This window comes from Pieris napi, chromosome 9, assembly GCF_905475465.1.
Source record: "Pieris napi chromosome 9, ilPieNapi1.2, whole genome shotgun sequence".
Taxonomy (NCBI): Eukaryota; Metazoa; Arthropoda; class Insecta; order Lepidoptera; family Pieridae; genus Pieris; species Pieris napi.
The window spans coordinates 6,997,681-7,025,148 of record NC_062242.1 but is presented as its reverse complement, the minus strand read 5'-3'; the positions used below and the strand labels follow the sequence as shown (position 1 = coordinate 7,025,148).

Genomic DNA, 27,468 nt, shown 5'->3' with positions numbered 1-27,468 from the left:
TAAATAAGCATCTCGGTGAAGGTCGTTGTATAGCGGGATCTTATACTAATAAATGTTAACATACATAACGGAAAATTTCGGTACTAAATCTTAGAGTAAGACCTAAAAGTTGTCTAGTAAAAAAGGTTGCCTCACTAGCCTTTATAAAAATATTAATGAAACAGACAGAAAACTGAGGCGTATAAAATAAGCCCCATTAGATTATTATTGTAATTATCGATTAAATCATCACGATTCTATGATAATAATTATCGTTTTAAATGGAATTATTTAATTTATATTACAGGGAATATAAAATATTATTTTCGTAACATGGATGTTCGCACCTGTGCTCTTTACAGATCAGTCAAGCGTTAAACACGTGCATCTGTGACACGGAATTTTATAATTTTACAAGTATTTTTGCTTTTATTCTATTGTAATAATGCATTTTATTTTTTTATTTATTATCTGTAAGATAAATGTTAATAGGATAATTATTGTTTTAAATATCTCCCAATCTAAAAAGACGTTGTTAAAGCCAGAGAAAATCCTTCTTTATGTTTTTACATATAGAACAAAATTGCTATGTTTTATCAGAAAAAAAAAAATATTTAAGCAATACGTATCTCTGTATATCCACTGGATGTTTTTCTAAGCATGCACGATTGTAATACTGCACCTAACAATGTCATTTCTATATTAATTTGTAATTTTATGTACATACGGAAGCAAATATATTAAAATTTGGTACCATAGTCGTCCTTTACAAAGTACTTTTCCTCACCTTGCTCATGTAAACTACGCTGTCAAATACAGTGTTTAGAACTATTTAAACAATTTTCCGGTAACAAATTCAGGTTACCGCAGGCATCTAGATCGTAGAACGTTAATATCTAGCCCAATGTGCGCTGAATATTTCAGGACAACAATTTTAAGGAGAATTTTCTCTTGGAGCTGATGTTACATTTTTGATACGGTTTTATCTCTCTAGTTTATGGTTAGACGAAAACTTTAATGTAACATGTTTACAATTTAAAGGTCGAGAGAAGATATTTTCGTTATACTACTTTGTATGCCAATGACGAGTGATCACTGTTCAGTTTTGTACAACACAGGAAAACTTTTAAAAGATACGTTTTTGAATTTAAATTTTTACGGAACGTCACAAGATGTGCAGCGTTTTTGTCGAAGAAAAGGGAGAGAGCGATTAAGGCCGATTGAGAACGAGCGAGAAGGGTGAATTACCTTATAGAAATTCTATTTTTAAAATTAAAATTTCGTAAAGAGAATTTATGAAATATAAGTATTTTATATTTTATGCAAAATATCTCGGAAATCTAAAGTTTTTGATTTGTATAAATATGAACAAGAGTTAAAAATTAGTTTGCCAAAGAAGTTTCACTTCTGACATGTGTACTTTGTACGCATGCACTTTTTTGTATTGTTTTAGTAGCCACACTTCATATTTATTTTTGGTTATAGATCCCAGCTGATGTTAATTGTGATGCGGCCTATCGGAAAGCATGTCTGTCTAGAAGATGCCTATTTATCCGCCGCTTATATGAACCTACGTTATACTCTATAAGAAAGAAGAATTACAATTTTGCACTTATATTTATATTAAAATCGTTTATTCTTTTGGTATAGTTACCGTTGTCAACTACATCAATTGTAAAGTCTATTAGTAAATAGGCATTACCATAGCACAAACTTGTAATCAGAAAATATCATATTACATGTTGTCATGAAAACTAAAATTAAATGCTTACTTTTACGTCAACCTGTCCATCAGTAACTTAGTAACTTTACAAAAAAGGTGGAACTGTCAACACAAATCAACGTCAAAAACACGCGCGTAAGGGGAGACAATCAAGACGAACTGTGTTTAATTAGACACTCAAATTAAACATCCGCAGGGCGCTAATCTCGAGACTAATCATTGCAAACAGGACTGTTCAAATCTTTGCTTTGTTTGGGGAAACGCAAAAAACACAGGGAACAAGTAGGAAGTGGATATCCACGGGCGATAGTAATATAAAACAAACGCAGTATTTTCTGTGCTCCACTGTGTATGTGGACCCACTAAAGTATTTTCTTCTTGTAGTGCCTCTCCACTACTGTATGGGCTTAATACGATATCGTAAGTACGATACTACGTACTAAGTACGATATCGAGGCCAGAGATGGGCTCATGTCGAGACTTACCGGCGGAGCTAGGATGACGGTACGGCGGTAAGCTGCAATAACGGAAGGCAACGGGAAACCACCGTCATAATAAACAGTTGATCAGCTCTGATCATTAATCATGGATAGCACAAATATAGCCACTAATGAAATAACTTTATTAACTTCAATAGCGAGTATGTATGCTATTTCGAAGTTATATGTCACGGCTGAGTTAAAAAAAAGGGTGCGTGTACTTATGTACGCGCGTAAGAAGTTATACTTCTTTGGCATTATTAAAAATAGTTTTTGATTGCATGCAAATAATTAATTACAATTAAATAATCAAAGACTGGAAAAGGAGTCATTAAAGTCAATAAAGTTCAGTTTACATTTGAAAAATTAATTAAATAAATATTTATTATTATTCTCTTACATTAAACAAATAAAACACTATTTATCTTTAAAACATTTTTATTTCATTATACTATTTATTTTTAAGTGACTCTAATGTCTTCATCAGAATTTCGGTTTTTAATTTTAAATTAATCATTACTTGGTTGTGCATCTAGGAGGCTTCTCCAAAACTACTTGCTTTCTGCAACAAATAAGAGAATATTAATTTAAGCTCTGTCCATGCAAAACTTAAATTTTTTTATAATTCATATTATAAATTTTTTAACACATTTATATTAATATAATTATATAAATGTGTTAATAATATAATTTGTAGCACATGCTACAGACCTGGATAGCAACTTTCTTTTATTCTATTTAGAGATAGAGATAATTTAAATATAATACCGGTGTCTTCCTTGTAGGTTTCTTTGGAGTTGTTTGGGGATTCTTGTTGTTCAGTTCGACATGATTTTCTTTAACCTTTCTTTAATCCTACAAAATAATGAAATTGTTAAGTTATGTTGTCACTGTTGTGCACACCTTTGTTTGGCTTTTTTAGTATTCAAGTTATGTCAAAACTGATTTATTACCTTGTCATTGTTGGCTTTATTTGCTTTTGGGATATCAATTGTTTCCAAAATGATTTTATTTGTAATAACCTGAAATATATAAATAACATCTATTAATTTAAGTATCATGGTGAGTGGTTCGCACTCAGGTATTAAGGTGTATTATACCCACTGTCCATTATAAGTGGGAATGGGCTCACTTCTGGCAGGACAGAGTTTCGGTACTACAAGTGCAACATGGATGTTTTGAGGTATTACAATATCTCTAACTACCCTGTAGGGGAATAAAGTAATGTTGTAAGCATATGCCTATGCTTGAAAGGTTGAACCTTGAACATCACCATACATCATATTTATAATTAACATTCCTACCTCGACACCATCACAATCAAATTCATTGAAATCTACTTCAAACCATTGTGTCTCGAGAAGGTGATGGTGGCTTTGTTCCACCTCCAGTTTTTGATGTTTCACGGCGATAAGATGACAACTCTTTTTTTGTATTCAATTTAGTGCACTTCCACTGATTCATCAATTGTTTTTTGTCTCTTGTCCTTATATTTGCTAGATTAAATCTGATGTTTTGATTAAATAATGTGGTAATTTTTTTGAGATGCAGGTACTTATTAAAATGTTTACTTCTCTGTTATATCGCTCCAAGCCTTCATTTTCTCCTTATTAGTATTCGTGCTTAAATCTTTGTTCTCAATTATTGATATATAGGGTCGTAGAATATTTCTAAAAAGTTGCTGTAACAAACGCAATAAACAAAAGCAATGAATAATGGTTCATGTTTCAGTTTTAATCAACAATAATACTCGATAATACATACGGATAGTTAACCTCAATTGTATTGAAGCACTCAGGAAGGTTATCACAGTTTTTTCACAAATATTTTATATTATTTCACAAATATTTTGTATAATGAAAATAACTAGGTATATAATTATTAATTTTAAACAATAATTAAAACTCCTATATTTGTTTAAAAGGTAAATGTCATTGTCAGATGTCAATTGTCATGGTCATTCAAAATTCTTGTTAAGCTGCTAAGCTAGAATATGCGTGAAGTTAGCTTCACGCATATTCTATTTCTTTTTACTTGTAGTTTGTCTTATTCCCATCTCGCTCGCGCACGCTATATCACACTGCCAATTTTGTGTCATAGGTGCGCGCGCAATCGTAAAATTTCACTCTCATCAATTTTTCATAACGCGCCTAAAGAAGTACAACTTCAAAAAACGATTTTTATAACAAGGGGAAAAGTTTTAAACTGTTTTATACAAGCTTATTTTAGTGTATACGTAATGCCTTTGCAAAAAACAAAAAATGCATCTAATTGTAAATCCAAATGCTATCTAATTCTCGAATGCACACACACTAAATATCATCATAATCGGTCCAACTCTTTAGGATGAATTAAAAATCACACGCATCGAAGATTTATATATAGACTAGCAGACTCGGCCAAGTGTTGCTGTGGCTAAGGTTTTTGTTATATTACATAGTATTAAACTATTCAAGGGAAATGGTAGGAGAACACCAGTTATGTGAAACGTTGGTACTTTCAACCCAGCGCCATCTGTTAGAATTGTGACTATCAAATAATAAACAAATATTTTGTAATAAAATAATATTGCGGGTATAAATTGTGATCTAAGCTATCCTATCTTTTAAGTTAGATCAAACTGCACACGGCGTGCAAATTTGATTGATATCGGTTCGGTAGTTTAGGAGTCCATAGCGGACAAACAACGTGACGCGTAATTTATATATATTAAGATAAAGCGTTTGTTAACGAGACTATTTATATCGCTTTTTATTTCCACACTTTCATTGTATGTGTTAATTAATGGGCTCGTTTTATGATAAAACAATAATTAATGATGCACAGTAAACAGATTTTGGCATATTTTAGTCTGATACCAACGGTGGGCGTGTAAGGGGTTCGAGTCCCACTAACTCGATAAGTCTCCCCTAGCACCGAGATTTATTAATCTATCTCCTAAACGCTGTAAGCGATTAATCTCTATATAAAATAGGATGCTGCGTCACCGTCTGTTTGTGATGAATTTAATTCTGTTATAGATTTTTTAAACGTAAGTAACAAATGCTTACAGTGCGAGAGTAAAAAGTGATTCGATTATAAATTCATATTAAGACGAAAGAATAAAGAATTGCACAATTCTTTGATTTTAATTTCAACAAAACCGTTTTATACTGGGTGGCGCAAAAGTAAAGACCCTATTTGGTTCAGCTATAAAAAAATTTCTAAATTAGAAAACTAGATTTAGGTTTTCTTTAATGTATATTTGTGCCATTAAATTTCGTACCATTAGGATTTAAAGATGATGTCTTTTAAATGGTGACCTCCAGAGTTGATGCACATTTGAGCCCTATTTATGACATTTTGCATCACTTGCCGTAATACTTCCTGCGATATGTTCCTTATTTCTTGATGAATGTTTTCTTTTAGAGCTGCGAGAGTCTGTGGCTTGTTCACATACACCCGAGATTTCAAAAAACCCCAAAGAAAGAAGTCTGGACTCGTCAGTCGTCGTCGACGAAATTCACGTTCTTGGGGAACGTTTATTTTCAGTGTATTTTACATTTGTTCACTACACACAATTTTCAACAACAGAATGAAAACTATCGTCATATAAAAAAAATTACAATTTATCTTTAGTACCAGTACTTTAGCGCCACCCAGTGTAAAGCCAAACTATTTATAAATTTAGTTCTATTAAACACACAACTTATAACCCTTCGTCGTTTGATGGCATATCAGTCGTGATCGAAGCGTCGAAAACAAATTAAAACCCTCTCCCAGGTGTGGTAACATGCTGACGAATTACAGGACCCATCGAATATTAATTGCTTTTAAAGAGATGCTATTATTCTCGTAATTGAATTCGGATTTATACCGAAAAACATAACAACACCTATGAATGATTATTTCATATCGGCTTTTATGACAGAAAGATGACGCGTATCCGATTTCTGTCAACAAAAGTTCAGTAATATTGTGCGTATATAGTTTTGCGGTTCAACCCTACCCCTTAGAGTAACCAACGCTGTTGACAGATTGTGTCTTAGCGCCAGAGGCCTGAAAACCCAGGACTCAGGAGTGTGGTGGTCATGAGTTGGCGGGGTAGCTTAGGACTAGCAAACGGCCATAGGATACTTTTTGTCCTGTTTCCGTGGGAAACGCAGCAAACAGAAAAACTAAAAATGTATCATTCAAAACATAAGTCTAAATTTAACAGTTAAGAATGATATAACAAAACGAAACTGACACGGAATAACAACACGCAACTGACGGCTGAACGTAATGTTATCCAGTTAAGAATGACTGAAAATTTGAAAATTAGCAGCTTTGAAGTTGATATCATTCCGATATTATCAGTAACAATGCCACGACCAAGACCGTTGAATGTTTCCGTAATGCAATAAATGGGTGGACCGATTTTGATGAGTGTTTAAGTGGATTCGAGAATATTTCCGATTATTTACAATTAGATGTTTTTAGTTAGTTTTACAAGTTTTTTCATTTTGTATTTAAGATGTGTGTACTGGACAACGTCTATCGGGTCCGCTAGTCTAATAATATAATGGACATTTTGACTTCATTGATATGTAACGACGCCACTTTCTCAGTCATAAATTTTTGAAGTTATACTTCTTTAGGCGCGTTATGAAAAATTTATGTCAGTGAAATTTTACGATGCGCGCGCACCGTGACACAAAATTAACAGAATAAAGTTGCCCACGGAAGATGCTACGGCATTGGACATAATTTAAAAATAACATTCGAATAATAATAGAATGTATGTTACACTTAATGTAAGAGAATAATAACAAATATTTATTTATTTAATTTTTCAAATGTAAACTGAACTTTTTGACTATAATGACTCCTTCTCCAGTCTTTGATTATTTAATTGTAATTAATTATTTGCATGCAATCAAAAACTATGAATAATGCCAAAGAAGTATAACTTCTTACGCGCGTACATAAGTACACGCACCCTTTTTATTTTTTCTTTAAATAACTACGAATATTAATAAGTATATAATAATTAATACACATAAAGATTATTATTGTTAGCGGTTAAAGAATCATTAAATATCTTTGTAACAAATCTGTGGTGTTCCATATTAATAACTAAAGTTTCTGATCTTAGAGTCACATGGACAGAAAAATTGGTAGCAATAAATCGATTACAAAAATCTATATGAATGCTCGTTTTTTCAGCGCAATATGAATGCCTCTGTTAACGATATGAGCGTAATGAAAATGTTTTTTTAACCCATGCTACGATAACATGGATATGTTTTGAAATAATTATTCGGCTCAATTGCTTTTTTTTATCAATACATTCCAGTAAAAGCGTAAATATAATACATTATTATCAAAAAATGAATTGCGGTTTAAACAAAGAGCAAAAGGTTGAAATTTACTTGAATAATATTAATTTCAGTTATTATCCAATAATCAAAAGTTTTGTTGTTTAGTTTAGTTTGTTTTAATTAACTTTCGTTTCATTTTATTTCACGTATAAATTACCTTTACATTTTAAATTCTTCCATAGTTTTTGGTCAGTGGCATGTGGCCATAATAGGACGCGCTTGGTGTTAAAATTTGCGTTTTATATCAGCTTGGGCTATTGAACATAAGTATTAAAATAAAATATAGTATATAGTTATAAAGGTAGCGTATAGCGTAATAAACACCCAACCAAGCTTTATTTTAATAGTCTAAGATAGTTATTTTATCTATATAGTATATATGTATAAAATTGTTATACTTAAAAACTTGATAATCCGACATAATATTCCTCAATACATTCAAAAACATATTTATAAAAACTTCCCCCTAATACTTTCATTTTTCACAGTGATTGTGCCATAGATAATAAATTGCTTAAAGAAATACCATCTGTGCACCCTTTGTGCGATTCAGCACATAATTGAGACACAGGTGCGTACTGACGATTTGTTTTATTTCCCTTCATATGTTCTGAAGATTCTGCGATAGTTTTATTCTTATCAGGACCAGTCAATCTAGCTATTTATCTCACAAGAGGATTAACTTTAATTATTTGACTTGTAAAGTACATTGTTCTTATTCATATAAAACGCAGTGAAGTACGCTCAATAATGAATCGAAATCGTTAAAATAATTTCATTACCATTTCCGAAACGTATTAGAATAGAATATAAATGTTGCTTAGTTAGAAGTTCCCAAATGAAAAATTTGTAAGGTCGTACAAAAATAAAGAAACATTATATATGACTTTAACCTAACGTAAGCTTAAAATAACTCAGAAAGCCACTTTAATGATTGTTTAACCTGTTAAAGCTTTCAATTGAAGGCTTCAATTGGTACATTGCCTTTCAATAAATGTAGCTATTTAATAAACATTACGAAGGGCTTAGATTTCAATAAACATAAATTCATGAAATTCTATAAACCGGAATGAATACTGGTGTCCCTTTCAAAGCGCTTGTCAAAGCTGGGATTATGCATTGATTGGTTTCGTGCCGTGAGTGACGCCAATTAATACACCTTTACACAAAGGACGTTTTTGAAACAAAAATAATTTCAAAACATCATATTTGGAGTGTGAGTTTTCACAGAGAATAATGATATCTCGTTAATAAATTCTATGTGCAGTATGCTGTGGTAGAAATAATTTTCCTTTCGAATTAATTTTTCTCTTTAATTACTTTATAGATAATGCATTTAAAAAAAACGGATATAGATACTAAATAAAATTCAGCAATCGTGGTTACTTGCTTACGACTGCTGTCAACCACTCAAAACGGTAATTATGTAAATATTACACTAAACCCGCGTCTATATCAGTGATAGTAGTCTTATTTAATACCCAATATGATCAATACAATTATCATTGCATCGACTTTAACTAAAAAAACTATTTCAAACTAAGAAAAGCAGCCGTGGCGCTAAAAAAGCGTTATTTATTATTTATGTTTATTTTAAAATCTTACATAAAACGATATAAGAATGTTTAATTTGATTTAGACTAAAACTAGTTACGAGGTAAAACACATTGCATCGTTACAACGTAAACGATGTTATCCACCGTATACCAACAGATGTGTATTTATCAGTATGTTTACAAATAAATGGCGAACCACCAAAATCAGAGATTTCCAGTTAAGCTTTGATGAAAACTGTTGAAGGGCGTTCTGTGGAACCGAAAGCTCCGATACAAAGAGGTTGCTCCCAGCTGCCCTTTGTGGCGTAATGATACGCGGTGTATCGCTCGCACCACTTATTAGTGTATTGTAGAAGTACACCGACTAGATCATTTATATTATATTATATATTACATAAGTCTGCTTTTACTAGTAAATATTTAATGTACTCTTTCCATTTTTTTTTCATTGTACATTATCCTTGTTTCTCCACACTATAAAAAAATTCATAACTTCTTTTTTTTTCATAATTCGATTTTTTTACAACTTCAATAAATCTTTCTATGTTTATATAACATTTGCTGGAGGCTCATCTGACGAGGTACCACTGGCCATGGACACTCTCAATGCCAGATGGCTCGCGAGTGCGTTACCAACCTTTAAAGAATTGATACGCTCTTTTCTTGTACGACCCTAAATTTAATTGGTTCGGAAATACTTCAGTGGGCCGCTGGTTCCACAAAGAGGTGGTGCGTGGCAAAAACTGCATTAGAAAACGCTCAGTTGTCGAACGACTGACGTCGAAGTTCGATTGTTAATCAACCCATTTATTACAATAACGGTTATTTAAACGGTAACTAAACGTCCTCATGTCAAGATCATGATGGAGCATTGTCTTCTTTGTTATAAACAGAGTAAAAGCCTTACTAAAATAAACAATGTAAAGACACTTCCAGTACTATAAATCGAGAGGACACAATCACCTAGACAAATTCTCCCTCCCGCATTGTCACTTTGATCTCGTGTGTTTTGGTTTTCAACACCAAAGCGGGACATATCGCTTTCACAACACCTCTTCATGTGATTTTACTACGTAGTGATTAATCTGCACGTGTAACAAATTATAAAATATACCGTCATGAAAACATGCATGCAAGCTTTTTCTATTTCCTATGTGAATTCTGTGTAAAAATTTCTTGAAGTTATCTAGAAATATTGTAGTTTTATATGTGCAGAAACCGAATATGTAATGAGAAACCAAAACCAAGAATAGAGAATATCACTTTGCATTTCTCACGATATTATTCAGACATTTATATTGTGTACATATAGCAATCAAATATACAGTATTTACAATTTTCTTAACCTACATAGCAATAATAAAAATAATTAAAAATTAATAAAAAGAAAATTAAAATAAGTTTAAAAGTTTGGTCCCTTTGGCAGCGTACCTTTAATACAGCATTTCGTCGCGGTATTGCTATACATATTCGTTGAGCGTGGAAAGCACTAGCTAGTTCTGGTCACCGGTACCTATCTACTCAAATCTTAAATTGGCGGCTGTGCACTTGAACGTGTTCACTTTCATCTGTTTTTCGTGCTGATTTGACATGCTTGATTGTTTTATATACAGTCAATAATAATTTCATTATACTTAATTAAGTATGGCAATAAACAGTCCGCGAAAAGCAGAAATATATGTGCCCGTAACCTTACTTAAAATAAACCGTAGATCCGAATAAAGGTGTTATTTTTACACTAAACCAGATGTTTCCTACTAATATGTCCAATTACTAGCAACTCGAAAACAATTCATCTCAAAACAGATGCACATCGATATTGTTTGTAAACGTCACTCCTAGTTTTGCCTGAAGAGGGTAAGTATCTCACAGCTGCTAAGAGGTGGAGTATTATTCTGAAAGGGAGAAACTATTTTCGAATCTAGCGCGTTTCGTACAAGACGTTCTCTCTCTCTCAAAAGAGTTATTATCAGCATATGGTTTATTGAAATGAAACTTTTAATAAACCTTTTAGACAACACTCGTCTAGAAGTACGCTGGAGTTTCACCCCTTCATTGTTGACATCCCCAAGTGCCGCAATTCACGACTTCGATCGTCGTTTCTTTTAAAAACAGGAAAGGAGTGTAACTTCTTGTCCTCTTCAATCTATCCTAAAAACTATAACACAGTAGGAATATCATGCCCTCTGATAGGCCATATCTCACTCGACATCAGGTGGGATTGTGGCCAAACACGCGTCTGTCCAGTTCAGTATTAAAAAAATCTCTTCTAACTTTAGTTAATGACTTCTTATTTAGTTGAAAGTTAGTTAGTTTCATGTTATAAATGTTGGGGCATCTCTAGATTAATAAATGCATTAAAAGCAATTTTGATAAAGTAAAATAATCTGTACCTGTGAACTAGGTTTAAAGACTTTATTTCTCAAAAAAGACAACAAATGTCACTTACATGAGAATAATACTCTAGATAACATAACATTGTAGTCGTTCTTAAAATAATCACAATAAAATATAGCCGTACATGCAATAAATTTAAAAAATAAAAGTAAACAAAGAAATATGAATTAAAAGTAAGTAATAAGTAAGTAATAAGAAATGAATTTAAAAGTAATTTTGTTTAACATATTCACTTAGCTTCGATTTGAATGAATTGATAGAAGTAATATTTTTTATATATGTGGGTAGTTTATTATACAGCTGTGCGCCTTCGTAGGTAAACATTTTTTTGCCGTAGTTCGTACGTACTTTAGGTAATGCAAGATAACTCGTTCGACGCATACTTCGTACACGTGGCGGTTTGGAGAAAGCTAAACTAGTATGGAGAGAACTTATTATAATTTTTTTTACAAGAATACATGTGTGATAAATATAAAGTTGTTTTAGATTCATTATGTTTGTGTCTCGATATATATTTATGGTAGGTGCAAGATAATTATAGTGGAACAGTATTTTTATAATTTTATTTTGTAATACTTGAATATTTATTAATTTAGTTTTAGCGGCGCTGCCCCATACTTCAATTAAATAAAGTAGATGTGGCTTGACCAACGAGTTGTAGATGGTGTAACGTACCTGACGTGGGATACACCGAGCAATGTGTCGAAGTGATCCCATAAGTGAACAGAGCTTAGATCTGATGTGCTCAATTTGTGTATTCCACGTCAAACCGCTATCCATTCTAAGACCGAGATATTTTTCTGTACTTTTTTCTTCTATGACCGTGTTATTTATTTTTAATGGAACTTTTTTATTTTTAGATTTAAATATAATGTAGCATGATTTCGACGCGTTGACAGTGAGTAAATTATATTGAAACCAAGTGAAGAGTAGATTAAGGTCTTCTTGGGCTCTGCTGAAGATATCTTTGATTGAACTGCCAAAGTAAAATAAACACGTATCATCTGCATATAAAGTAAGGTGACCGTTTAATCCAATTTCATGCAAGTTATTTATATAAATAAGAAAGAGTAATGGACCCAAAATAGAACCCTGTGGAGAACGCCGTATTCGATAGGCAACGGTTTACTCTGAGTATTATCTATTTTAACTACCTGAAATCGATTTTTTAAATATGATTGAAAATTTTTGAGAGCTGTGCCTTTGATTCCAATGCATTCAAGCTTTTGTAGTAATAGTTTATGGCTTACAGTATCAAATGCTTTTTTTAAATCAATAAATACACCTGTTTTTATTATCTATGTTGGTCCTAATTTTAGTAATTAAGTCAATAGTTGCAGTTAAAGTATTACTTTTTGGTCTAAAACCATACTGTCGTTCAAATAAAAAATTTATAGACGTTAGATACTTTGTAAGACGGTTATATAGTATCTTTTCAAGTATTTTACTTATTATGGGTAGCACCGAGATTGGTCTATAGTTTCCAGTGTTAGTTTTAGATCCAGATTTAAAAACGGGAGTAACTTTAGCTATTTTTAGAGAGTCTGGGAATTCTCCAATTTCTAATAATTTGTTAAAACATTTAGATAGGTTTTTAGCAATATGATCTTTTATACATTTTATAGATTTTGTGCTAATACCGTCCAGGCCTGCACTACAATGTGTATCCAAATTATTTATTACTTTTAAAATTTCGTCACTACTACATGGTTCTAGTATCATCAAGTTTGTAGACTGTTTAGTTGAAGGTAAAGCTTTTGAAAAATTTTCATGATAGGTTTTTGGTATTTCGTCAGCCAGAATTTTACCTATTCCAGTGAAGTATCGGTTAAATTCCTCACAAATATTGTTTTTATTAGTAATTTCGATAGAATTTATTATAATTTTCGAAGGCCCACAGCTAGTATTTGTTTTATTTTTTGCTAGGTCATTTACAAGGTTCCACATTTTTTTCGGATTATTTTTTAATTTTATGAATTTTTGAAAGTAATAGGCATCTTTGGTATCCCTAATGCGTTTACAAACATAGTTTTTATAGTCTTCGAATTCTTGCTTTGTAGTTTCACAGTCACGCATGTTTTTTAATTTTATCCATAGTTTATTTCTTTGGTTTATTTCGCTGATTAAATCATTATTAATCCAATCCTTTTGAGGTTCGTTAAGTATTTTCTTTTTGATTATTTTACAGTTGTTTACGTGATCTATAATAGAATTTTCCAGTATCTTGTAGTCATCATTATCTTCGTCAAGTCCAAGAGTTGTTGTTAATTTTCCCAATTTTTCGTAATCGATCGCTTGGTACTCGATAATTTCTTTCTTCAGAATCTTGACAGTTTTTAACTCTACATATATATGTTTATGGTCTGACATAGAAGATTCTATTAAAGCCATGTGAAAGTGATCTTTTATTAAGTTCGTTGTAGCGTGATCTAATATAGATTTTCGTGTTGTTGAATCCCTTGTGGAATACTTTTTAGATATTTTATTGAGTATTGTATATCCAATTTCGTTCATAAGTTCAATGTACTGCTTAGATTTAGTGTTTTTAGTTAATAAATCTGTATTGAAATCTCCAAAAACTATAGCTCTGCGTTTTCTTCGAAGCTGTTGAGTGTATGCTTCAAGGAATTGATTGTAGTTAGTATTACCAGGGTAATAGATGACACCTACTTCTATTTTATATCTTTTTAATTGTACCCAAAGATAATTATTTCCATCCTGGTAGATTGATTCTGACAAGTTGTGCTCAAGACTGTTATGAACATATATAGAAACTCCACCACCAATTGTATCTGTACGAAAATTGTAATAGTGTGTGTAATTTGGTAGTTTTAGTTCGCAAGCCTGTTTCTCATTTTTGATCCAGGTTTCAGTTAGTAATATTATGTGTATAGTTGTCGAGAACGATTTGAGCACGCATTGTAGTTCATCAAACTTTCCTTGTTTGCAAATACTTCGAGCATTTAGATAAAAGAATGACAGTCTGAAATTAGTTTTTTGTATGTCGTTGTAGCTGTCGAGCACTTGATATGTGTTTACATTCGCTTTTGCCTCTTTAATTATCAGTGTTTTGATGAATTTTTTATTATTAATGGTGTTCCGTTTTTATATTTTATTGTTATGTCTGTTTCGCCATTACTTTGGCGTCGGAGCAATTCTTCTTTTAAGTTTTTTAGGAATTTTTGCTGTGCTGGAGTTTGGTCTGAGAAAATTTGTATTGTTGAAGGCAGCTTACTTTTGTTTTGAAGAAGAAATTTGACTGTGTCTGAAGAGTTATAGAATACCTTAACTCGACGAATTTTCGTTGGATTATATTTGCCTAACCTAATAATTTTTATCGGTCTCGGAACATCTTCTGTAAGTGCTCGGAATATATTAAATATATCGGTTTCGTCTTTAAGCATATTTTCTCTTAAATTATTGGTATTTTGTTCTGGTAGCCCAACCATAATGATGTTTTTCTTTCTTTTATTTCGTTCGTTTACTTCTTGAATCAATTCTTCGCTAAACATTGGTTGGATAAGCTTTGAAGATGTCTGGGGTTCAGTAAGACTCATTTTATTCACACTGGTTTCTAAAGTATTGATTTTATTTTCTCCTAAAATAAGTTTCTTCTCTAATTGACTCATTTGTTTTTTAATTTCAGTATGTTCTTTGTGAATACTAGATGAAGATCCTTTTATTTCATCTATTTGAGATTTTATTTCCGAAATATTTTCATGAATTATTATTCTTGTTTGCTCATTTGATGATCTAATTTCCGTAATCTGATTTTTTACCTCAGCAATACTGTTCTGCATTTTGTTCATGATTTGCTCATTTGATTCATTATTTTTCTCTAAGAGTGATATTATGTGGGACAATTCGGAACGTACAGACTTAATTTCGTTTAAACACTTGCATTCATAAATTCAATTCATTCGACATAAACCTAACACACGATGACGTAATATAGGTGCGGCCAATACGCGTTAGAGCAAGACAGAACGCATATTACATAAACCGATGTTTGGTGAAAAATGCTATGCAATAGCTTTACCGCGGCAGTTCCCGAGTGCCACACGTATTTTTATTAATTTAGATTTTAACATTATAAAGTTCTACAATGTATGGTAATTTTTATGAAGACATCTGATCATTCTAGAAAGTTCAAATATGTATTTTTTTTAATTCACCTTACTTTAATCTTGTCATTCACGTTAACGCTATATCCTGCCTTGATATTATCAGAATAAGTCTACAAAGTCGAACATAACAAATGATCGTTCCGCATCAATTTGTCCCGTAGTCGTTAAAATCGCGTACCCTATATTAATTTTTGCTCCCCACGACACGTCGGAAATACGTTGTTATAGTCAAATTTACTATACTGATAGATGTTCTATCGATTTTGGGGGAGCGCTGGAATGTCTGTCTGTAAATTGTGGTAATCCGCACCTTAAACGGGGACTTGATTTGAAAGATGAAGAGAATTTATTTTTACCGAAAATAGGTTTTATTGGAAAACGAGATTTTCGAAACGATTAATCAAAAGATTGTAAAGACGTCTACGTTATACTTTTTACGGTTTGAAATTCCTCAAAACTTCGCTTTTACGTGTCATTAATATAACTATTAATATACCTTATAATAAGCTTATTTTATGTAGGAAAAATATCAAATCAAATCAAAATACGTTTATTCAATTTAGATGCGTCTTAGGGCATGCTTATGAATGTCAAAAACGTTTACAAAATTCGCGAAAGAGCTAGACTACGCCATCCGTTCGCAAAACTACCAGCAGGCCTTGTTCTGAGAAACTCAGCAAGTTTTACCCTCCCTCTACATTACAATTATTCAAAGGAAAATGTCATAAATCACAACGTCATTAAAGTTACATAAGTAAAAAAAAATATAAAAATCTGTTCTGTGATTTACCACATTCACCATTACACACAAATCAAATTATAAGAATATAATTACAACTATTGCCAAGCGTTTTTATCTTCCAGGACTATGTAGTAACCTTTACACATTAAGGTTTTTTTGATTTGTATTTTGAATCTGTTTAAAGGCAGTTCCAGTATTTCACTAGGAATCGTGTTATAGCAGCGTACACTATACAATAAACACTATACAAAGCTAAAGTGAACTATAAAGTATGAATACCCCATTGGTCTTGTTCGTGTCTTGTATAATTTTGCAATATCGGTGAAGCCGATATGCTTCACATTAAAAATGTAAAGGTCATGATGATCATTCAAGCTGTATGAAAATCACTCTCGAGTCGATTTAAGGCGTCAGAATATTTCTTAACGTTCTTATATCAAAGAAACACGCTATTACCCCTACCATTGTACTTTAGTAAAGAAAAAATAAATGTTTTGCAAAAAACGTTGCTCTTTTGATAGAGGCGATGAACTCTTAATATTCTTTGTGTTACATAGGTAACAAATGTATAAATTGAAAAAAAAACTACTTATTGTATAGTAATCATTTATTAATATATTTTTTTGGTACAAACTATGTTCATAAAGACAAATGAAACTTTACTAGTTACAAGGATCTTTGATTGTTTTTATAGAACGGGGGACAAACGGGCAGAAGGCTCACCTGATGTTAAATAATACCGCCGCCCATGGACACTCTCAATGCCAGAGGGCTCGCAAGCGCGTTGCCGGCCTTTTAAGAATTGGTACGCTTTTTTTTTGAAGTACCCTAAGCCGAATTGGTTCGGAAATACTTCAGTGGGCAGCTGGTTCCACAAAGTGGTGGTGCGCGGCAAAAACTGCCTTAAAACGCTCAGTTGTGGAACGGCGGACGTCGAGGTGACAATTTAACATAATCTCCTTTATGTTATATAGCGATGTTAAATTTATTACAATTGTAATTTAATTTACAATTACGAAATTTATTTATATATTTCCTTATTTTCTATTCTTATAACTAAATACTGCAATAGAAAAGTTACTAAAAGCAAAAATTCATCAAAAAACAAAACATGAATTTAAAAAACGTAAACCGAACGACAGTGTGCAATGAAATATATTGGTTAGAAATAGTCAACTAGAAAAACCGCCATAACATAACTCGAACATGTCTCACTCAATACTCGTTCATTCAAATAGTAGCCGAATAAGATTTATTCCCCCAACATAAACTTCCGACACCATTTGAAATTCATTCTTCACGAAACGTGTGATGTAATAAAAATAGCGTTAGATCCGAGGTAGCAGCCTAGATGATAAATTATGCACCCTCCGATTTAGAGATTGCGATTTAACCTACCCTTTCCTATATTTTAAAGGAAAAGTCAAGCGTATTATGATATAATAGATGATGAATTACTGGCAGAGATTAACGACTTAATTGTTGTGAAATTAATTTTGATTACTGCTTTAAATGCACATGAATTTGCACTTACGGAAGCTTCTAAATATCAGTTCAATTTATTCTTTAAAGCTCGGACATAGACAATTCTTTGTCTAGAGTCCGCGCCACGACTGATTGCCGATAGACGCGGCGCTAGCGAGTAGCGCGGCGTAGTAATATGTTGCTATTGCTAGATGCAAAGCTAATTTACCCCAATGTAACATAAATTTATATGAAATTCGCGAACTAGTCTCCAAGATTTGCTTCTAATGTTTTACCGTAAAACGAATAAAATAATATTTCACTGTAACGATAAATTTAGTTCCAGGATTCCCATCGGCAATGAGTAGTGGCGCGGACTATGTATGAAAGTAGGTGTACGTAACAACTTTCTTCATGTTTTCATGAATATTACGATTCTTTTTTACACAGCTACATGTATCAAGCGATTAAGAACATTTATTTTTGAATATGAGAAATACTAAAACAATTACATACAAGACACCCTTCCGTCTTGGCTAAACAGATTTTCACGAGTCATTAGAGGAAAATAGGGAGTCGCATTATTCTCACATTATTAGCTTGCAGTGATTCAGCATACTGTGGCGCCGGGCATGCATCTACGTATTGTGGTAGCTTTTGAAGTCTAGTTTGCATAGAAGCTACAGGAAGTCTCTGATTCTGATTGCAAGTGTAACAAGTGTATATATTAACTAGTTACATGATTACAATCATAGAAAAAATTTAAACTAATTTCTTGTAACAATTCTTATGATTCTAGAAACAGGGTCACCAATGAGGTCATCATTTAAAAGTATGTAATACCTGTGTACCTTTCTATGGCATTGCGATTCTAATAATATCCTACTTATGTAATATGACATTAGTATATTTATAAGAGGTTCTATATAATGGGATTGCAACTTGCTTTTTAAGCCAACTTACTTTACTTCTTAATACAATTATTGATACTCAGGCAATCAATTTCTTAATTCATTTGGACAAGTTAAGAGTTCAGATAATAATTATCAATATTTAAAGATAATTTATTTAATACACGACGCTGTGTTGGGCTGAATAATTCTGGAAATTAATATATCAATCAGTTTCAAACGAATCAACGGCTGGCAGTTAGTAACCACACTTCGACACATCTGTGGATATGAACCATAACCTTCTTCATTATAGAGCCTTTCAACACACCTCATGCGCAAACCGAAGGGATTTGATGAATAATCCGTGTAAATCTTCATTCTACTAAGAGCTGATAAATTTAATTATCCATTATAGTACGGGAGGTAGCAACGTTTGAAAAAAAAGAATTTTAGGTCAGCTGATTTTGTGATATGTCTTCCTTCTTGCACTTCCGGTTAGAGTCTGGGCAATCTGGCTGGCGGTAGTGGTTGCGTTCATTAGTGCGCATCCTATCTGTCCAGGTAAAAATCCTGGATTTTAAAAGCATTTTAAGAAGCGTAATTTTTAATTTTTCGTTTTTAAATACGTCTACCTGACATACTTTTTTTATTGCCAGACATTTTTCACGTTGCTAACTATGTGCCAGACGCGATTTTAAGTTTTATTTTTATAAAAATTTCAAAGCATTTTAGAATGTCTGTAATTTTAATATTATGTTATTTAAATATAAGAAAAACTGAAAATGAATTTGCCAGACATTAATTCGGTTGTTAAGTCTTGAATTAAAATGATAAAGTTTTGCAGTATGATGAAGCATTGCATTTTAAGAAGCGTAATTTTTGATTTTTCCTTTTTAAATACGTCTACCTGACATACTTTTTTTATTGCCAGACATTTTTCACGTTGCTAACTATGTGCCAGACGCGATTTTAAGTTTTATTTTTATGAAAATTTCAAAGCATTTTAGAATGTCTGTAATTTTAATATTATGGTATTTAAATATAAGGAAAACTGAAAATGAATTTGCCAGACATTAATTCGGTTGTTAAGTCTTGAATTAAAATGATAAAGTTTTGCAGTATGATGAAGCATTGCATTTTAAGAAGCGTAATTTTTGATTTTTCCTTTTTAAATACGTCTACCTGACATACTTTTTTTATTGCCAGACATTTTTCACGTTGCTAACTATGTGCCAGACGCGATTTTAAGTTTTATTTTTATAAAAATTTCAAAGCATTTTAGAATGTCTGTAATTTTAATATTATGTTATTTAAATATAAGAAAAACTGAAAATGAATTTGCCAGACATTAATTCGATTGTTAAGTCTTGAATTAAAATGATAAAGTATTGCAGTATGATGAAGCATTGCATTTTAAGAAGCGTAATTTTTGATTTTTCCTTTTTAAATACGTCTACCTGACATACTTTTTTTATTGCCAGACATTTTTCACGTTGCTAACTATGTGCCAGACGCGATTTTAAGTTTTATTTTTATAAAAATTTCAAAGCATTTTAGAATGTCTGTAATTTTAATATTATGTTATTTAAATATAAGAAAAACTGAAAATGAATTTGCCAGACATTAATTCGATTGTTAAGTCTTGAATTAAAATGATAAAGTATTGCAGTATGATGAAGCATTGCATTTTAAGAAGCGTAATTTTTGATTTTTCCTTTTTAAATACGTCTACCTGACATACTTTTTTTATTGCCAGACATTTTTCACGTTGCTAACTATGTGCCAGACGCGATTTTAAGTTTTATTTTTATAAAAATTTCAAAGCAATTTAGAATGTGTGTAATTTTAATATTATGTTATTTAAATATAAGAAAAACTGAAAATGAATTTGCCAGACATTAATTCGATTGTTAAGTCTTGAATTAAAATGATAAAGTATTGCAGTATGATGAAGCATTGCATTTTAAGAAGCGTAATTTTTGATTTTTCCTTTTTAAATACGTCTACCTGACATACTTTTTTTATTGCCAGACATTTTTCCCATTGTTAACTATGTGCCAGACGCGATTTTAAGTTTTTTTTTAATAAAAATTTCAAAGCATTTTAGAATGTCTGTAATTTTAATATTATGTTATTTAAATATAATAAAAACTGAAAATGAATTTGCCAGACATTAATTCGATTGTTAAGTCTTGAATTAAAATGATAAAGTATTGCAGTATGATGAAGCATTGCATTTTAAGAAGCGTAATTTTTGATTTTTCCTTTTTAAATACGTCTACCTGACATACTTTTTTTATTGCCAGACATTTTTCCCATTGTTAACTATGTGCCAGACGCGATTTTAAGTTTTTTTTTAATAAAAATTTCAAAGCATTTTAGAATGTCTGTAATTTTAATATTATGTTATTTAAATATAATAAAAACTGAAAATGAATTTGCCAGACATTAATTCGATTGTTAAGTATTGAATTAAAATGATAAAGTATTGCAGTATGATGAAGCATTGCATTTTAAGAAGCGTAATTTTTGATTTTTCCTTTTTAAATACGTCTACCTGACATACTTTTTTTATTGCCAGACATTTTTCACGTTGCTAACTATGTGCCAGACGCGATTTTAAGTATTATTTTTATGAAAATTTTAAAGCATTTTAGAATGTCTGTAATTTTAATATTATGTTATTTAAATATAAGGAAAACTGAAAATGAATTTGCCAGACATTAATTCGATTGTTAAGTATTGAATTAAAATGATAAAGTATTGCAGTATGATGAAGCATTGCATTTTAAGAAGCGTAATTTTTGATTTTTCCTTTTTAAATACGTCTACCTGACATACTTTTTTTATTGCCAGACATTTTTCACGTTGCTAACTATGTGCCAGACGCGATTTTAAGTATTATTTTTATGAAAATTTTAAAGCATTTTAGAATGTCTGTAATTTTAATATTATGTTATTTAAATATAAGGAAAACTGAAAATGAATTTGCCAGACATTAATTCGGTTGTTAAGTCTTGAATTAAAATGATAAAGTTTTGCAGTATGATGAAGCATTGCATTTTAAGAAGCGTAATTTTTTATTTTTCCTTTTTAAATACGTCTACCTGACATACTTTTTTTATTGCCAGACATTTTTCACGTTGCTAACTATGTGCCAGACGCGATTTTAAGTTTTATTTTTATAAAAATTTCAAAGCAATTTAGAATGTCTGTAATTTTAATATTATGTTATTTAAATATAAGGAAAACTGAAAATGAATTTGCCAGACATTAATTCGGTTGTTAAGTCTTGAATTAAAATGATAAAGTTTTGCAGTATGGTGAAGCATTGCATTTTAAGAAGCGTAATTTTTGATTTTTCCTTTTTAAATACGTCTACCTGACATACTTTTTTTATTGCCAGACATTTTTCACGTTGCTAACTATGTGCCAGACGCGATTTTAAGTTTTATTTTTATAAAAATTTCAAAGCATTTTAGAATGTCTGTAATTTTAATATTATGTTATTTAAATATAAGAAAAACTGAAAATGAATTTGCCAGACATTAATTCGATTGTTAAGTCTTGAATTAAAATGATAAAGTATTGCAGTATGATGAAGCATTGCATTTTAAGAAGCGTAATTTTTGATTTTTCCTTTTTAAATACGTCTACCTGACATATTTTTTTTATTGCCAGACATTTTTCACGTTGCTAACTATGTGCCAGACGCGATTTTAAGTTTTTTTTAAATAAAAATTTCAAAGCATTTTAGAATGTCTGTAATTTTAATATTATGTTATTTAAATATAATAAAAACTGAAAATGAATTTGCCAGACATTAATTCGATTGCTAAGCCTTGAATTAAAATGAAAAAGTATTGCAGTATAAGGCTTGTAGTACGAGCATAAAAAGGAATATAAAATTAGATTAAAATTAATAATCAACACTTTATTTAAATTGTCCTAATTACTAAATGTAAGTTATGAATAATTCATGCAACGTGAAAAATGTCTGGCAATAAAAAAAGTATGTCAGGTAGACGTATTTAAAAAGGAAAAATCAAAAATTACGCTTCTTAAAATGCAATGCTTCATCATACTGCAAAACTTTATCATTTTAATTCAAGACTTAACAACCGAATTAATGTCTGGCAAATTCATTTTCAGTTTTCCTTATATTTAAATAACATAATATTAAAATTACAGACATTCTAAAATGCTTTGAAATTTTTATAAAAATAAAACTTAAAATCGCGTCTGGCACATAGTTAGCAACGTGAAAAATGTCTGGCAATAAAAAAAGTATGTCAGGTAGACGTATTTAAAAAGGAAAAATCAAAAATTACGCTTCTTAAAATGCAATGCTTCATCATACTGCAAAACTTTATCATTTTAATTCAAGACTTAACAACCGAATTAATGTCTGGCAAATTCATTTTCAGTTTTCCTTATATTTAAATAACATAATATTAAAATTACAGACATTCTAAAATGCTTTGAAATTTTTATAAAAATAAAACTTAAAATCGCGTCTGGCACATAGTTAGCAACGTGAAAAATGTCTGGCAATAAAAAAAGTATGTCAGGTAGACGTATTTAAAAACGAAAAATTAAAAATTACGCTTCTTAAAATGCTTTTAAAATCCAGGATTATTACCTGGACAGATAGGATGCGCACTAATGAACGCAACCGCTACCGCCAGCCAGATTGCCCAGACTCTAACCGGAAGTGCAAGAAGGAAGACATATCACAAAATCAGCTGACCTGAAATTCTTTCTCGAAAACGTTGCTACCTCCCGTACTATTACAGAATACTCGACAAATAGCGTGTTAGTTATAAATCGACGCTTTGGTAGAAAAAATTATGTTTAAATTATCCTAACCAAGGTTAAGCCTTGAAAAAGCAAATGAAAAAATATTTATACGATCGTATTTGAGATATGGCTGGAAAGACTAAGACCTGGACGAGATTGGTATACAATAAGGAAAAATGGAGGACAATGGAGGACAAGGCCTTTGCCCGTAGGCACACAGAATCGGTTATCGTAGATTAAGAAAAACAATAGTTATAATGTATTTTGTATTTCTGATATAAGGCTATAAATAAAATAATTTTGAGATATCAATCATTCAAAATGCCCATGCGTGTGAATTCGGTGACTATAGGACTGACATATCAGCAGACATATTATTTAGAAGTACGAAGGTGATCAGCCAGGGACATCACAGGGTGTTACAAACATAGAAAACAGTTAAGTTGTGGCTGAAGCACGAACCTTTAGGTTGACATGGGCTGAAACTCTGAACGTTCCATTGCCCCACTTAGGGTATACGTCTTTACCAACAACAGCTAAGCTACAAAGACGATATAAAAGGTCCTTTTATCGATTTGATTCTAAGAACTCTAAAATATTAATCAAACGACTGAAAAATCCAAAGTAAAATTACGCGATAAATGTACGTTGAAACAATTTAGTCATATCTTGGTCTATTTTCGTGTCGTTTTGAATAATTTCATCCGACGCCTGATTGTAATGAACTTTGCAGTTAATTTACTGTGAATTGCCCTTTTCAAAGAAGTCATAAATTCATGTTTAAATTGGTTTTATGAAGAATTTGTCTGACAATGACACATTATGTCCGGTTGTTTGATGATTTGCGAACAAGGAAAAATGTATGCCGACGCGCGACAGGTCAAACATGTGTGAATTGGAACTTTTTGTATTCTACAAACTTTCTATAACTAACAAATTAACTGACGCAAGTGTTTTAAGAAATAGCCTCATGGCGGCATCTAAATAAACCCGAGTCTGATGAAGCTCCAATACCTATCCGTAGTACCGTGGTTGTCACTAAACCTTAGATTACATAGTACTAAAATTAAATATCGATATCGCTATTGCAAATTATGTGGTAACCATACTGTCATGTACTTTGCTATACATTGTTCTTTGTACAATGTAAACGTTGTTGTATTATATATATATCTTAAACAAATTTATTTTTTAACTCAAATAATAAACCTATGTGTAAAAATTTCAGGTTATAAGCGAACCGGATCGATTCTCTATTAATTTTGAAGCGTTGATTAAATTCAAAATAATTCACTGTAAAATTTGTCTAAACAGCCCCTTTCTGTAAGTTTTTGCGTGTAAGATTTCCCCACCCTCGAGCAAATAATATTTATCTTATACGCAAATACTCGATAACTATGTTTGTATTCCATCTAATTTAATCTGTTTACACAGTAGTTCTGGCTTTAACATTATTGATAACATTAAGCCAACTAAATTAACACGTTTCTAGCAATAATAGAAATACTATGGAATTACTCTTTAAGGGCCTAGGATTTCCATATTAATTACCTTGACAATTTTTATGCACAAAGAGATCGACCTTCTGAAACCTGTCTGTTTTAATCAAAATAAAATTATATTATGGTTTGTTGCAACATGTTTATCGCTAATATAAAAATGTCTGTTTTACATAAAATATAACTGACTCTAAAATAAATAATAAAGTGTTAAGTAAAGTATTTTTAATTGTATTAATTGACCTTATGTTACATTATAATTGTTAAAATGATTATTCATTTATTAATATAAAAGGCGTATAAAGATCCTTTTACGCTAGTTTTTGGAAGTCGGTGCCAAGTCATAATTCGTTAGACAAGATTCGCCTTCATGGTTCAAGATTCATTTCATTGAATGGTAATCAAGGCAAGTTTTGAAATTCCATTTAGTAGAACCGTCTCCAAATTCAAAAAATATTAAATAACAAATTTATTATTTCTATGGATTAGTCTAGTATTACCAAGAGTATTAAATGTTTTACAAAATAGGTTTCTTTTGAAGTAATATAGTTTAGAAGGCCCAACAAACTATAAATATTTCAAGTCAGACACAAGGCACACACCTTATTGTCGATGAAATAAAAATGATCAAAGAAACTGATGCATCTGTAGCTAAGACCCATAAAGGGTTGTAGCGCCGCTGGATTGTTATTATTATTACGGGCATAAAGATCATATTATTATGATAACTGCGGATCTTGGTATATTGGCGGCACAGATATGCAAAAAGGCATACAGAAACCAGTTTATATTGCGAATAGCTTATTGCTTAACGATTATCAGCGCAATAATGACTTTATACAATGCTTTAGTCAAAAGTAACAAGGAGTGGAGCGTAATGGTGTGGGCCTCATATGTAGCCACACACAGTCTCATGTTAGAGCTAATACAAAATAAATTTACCCATTACCTATCGAAACTCTACGGGTTCCAAGTAAGAATCTGAGGCACAACTGTTGGATGTACGCGCCCACACGAGGCGCCACTCACGCGAGCGATAAATTTAATTAATAACATTTCTATAGAGGTAGGCTGATTTGTTGCTTGTTTGATTATAAGAGATTAGTTATAAGATGTCGGTATATAACTTCTTATAAATTGCATTTTTAATTATAGAATTATCCAGGTGTGGGTATTAAAGTGTAGTTCTATCGCATTGGTAATAACTGTAAAGGTATAATAATTATGAGAAAAATAAAATAAATTTTTGGAAGTCGAATGTAAATACAGTGTAAACTGTTTATAACGAATTTCAAGGGACCGAGTATTTTTGTGCATTATAGAGAGGTTTCTTTATAGGGAGGAAAGTATTAATGTATGGGTATTAGGTTAAACCAAATAAATCTAAACCATTTTTACGGTATAAAGAGTTTTTCGTTATAAAGACTGACATTACAAAGAGTATACACTGTAATTAATATAAACATATTCTTACCACATTGAGCGCTTCAATTTCGTGAGGACTCAACTTGTACGATGAATCTGAACCGACCAAGCGAGGTGTTGTTCTGAAACAGATAGAAAATCACTTTTATTTATATTTATTGTTTAGTTTTACAATATATTCAATAAAATCAAAAATAGTAATAAAATCACGTTCCTCCCTCCGTACTGGTTTAAAAAAACTGTGTTACGAGTAAACAAACCACCAAAAATATAATTTTAATAATACAAAACAAAAGCAATTAGAAACCCAAGAAATTATTAAAAAATAACATTTAAATTTAAAAGTGGAAATTCTTACATATTATAAAAAAAATCGATGCGATAAAATTGGGAAAAATTATAATATACACTAAAAATAAGATATTGTATGAAAATAATAACTGTTCTAGTACAGGAAATACATTATAAGACATGGTAAATGTTTAGCAACTATTGTATGCAATTGTAATATCATCCAAATACAATAACATTAAAACTATTCTAGAGAAACTTAAATAAATTCCACCACACATATTGGCTGGGACTGTTTAATAATCAACATTTATTAAACGTAGCCAAGTTAACTTTGAAAGTAGTTCCAGCTTATAACTTGGAGCCAAACTGTCAGCGGGTATTGTAAAAACTAATTAATATTTACAATACCCGATGTAATAAACGGGTGTGTTTTCTGTGTGCAAACAAAGATAAGCTCAGACTATAATCGGTATTAGCTGATAGAGGACAAATCTTTGTTTTTTGACGTGATAACGTCTTTAAAATCGTTTTAGTCGGGTGACATGTTCAGAAACTTGTGTCACACCAAAACCTCACGAGCGCGATCGCAGGTATAACGAGAGAGAGACGGACCGATCTCCCGTCTCATCTCGAGCGCTGCCAGTCATTCCGTGAATGTATGAAGAAAAATGTATATCATAGTCGAATAAGTAAACTTGTCATTTTACACCCGAAATTTATCATCAAAAGTGTGAATAAAACGATAGAT

At 31.4% G+C, this 27,468-nt stretch overlaps 1 protein-coding gene across 1 annotated transcript in view; it reads right to left on the bottom strand.

Annotated features, from left to right (window-relative positions):
• LOC125052332 (kinesin-like protein CG14535) overlaps window positions 1–27,468 on the bottom strand; it is a 255,440-nt gene that overhangs the window by 187,476 nt on the left and 40,496 nt on the right. The window contains exon 3 of the mRNA XM_047653106.1: window positions 26,476–26,548. Coding sequence (XP_047509062.1) covers window positions 26,476–26,548 — 73 coding nt within the window. The remainder of the gene's footprint in view (window positions 1–26,475; window positions 26,549–27,468) is intronic.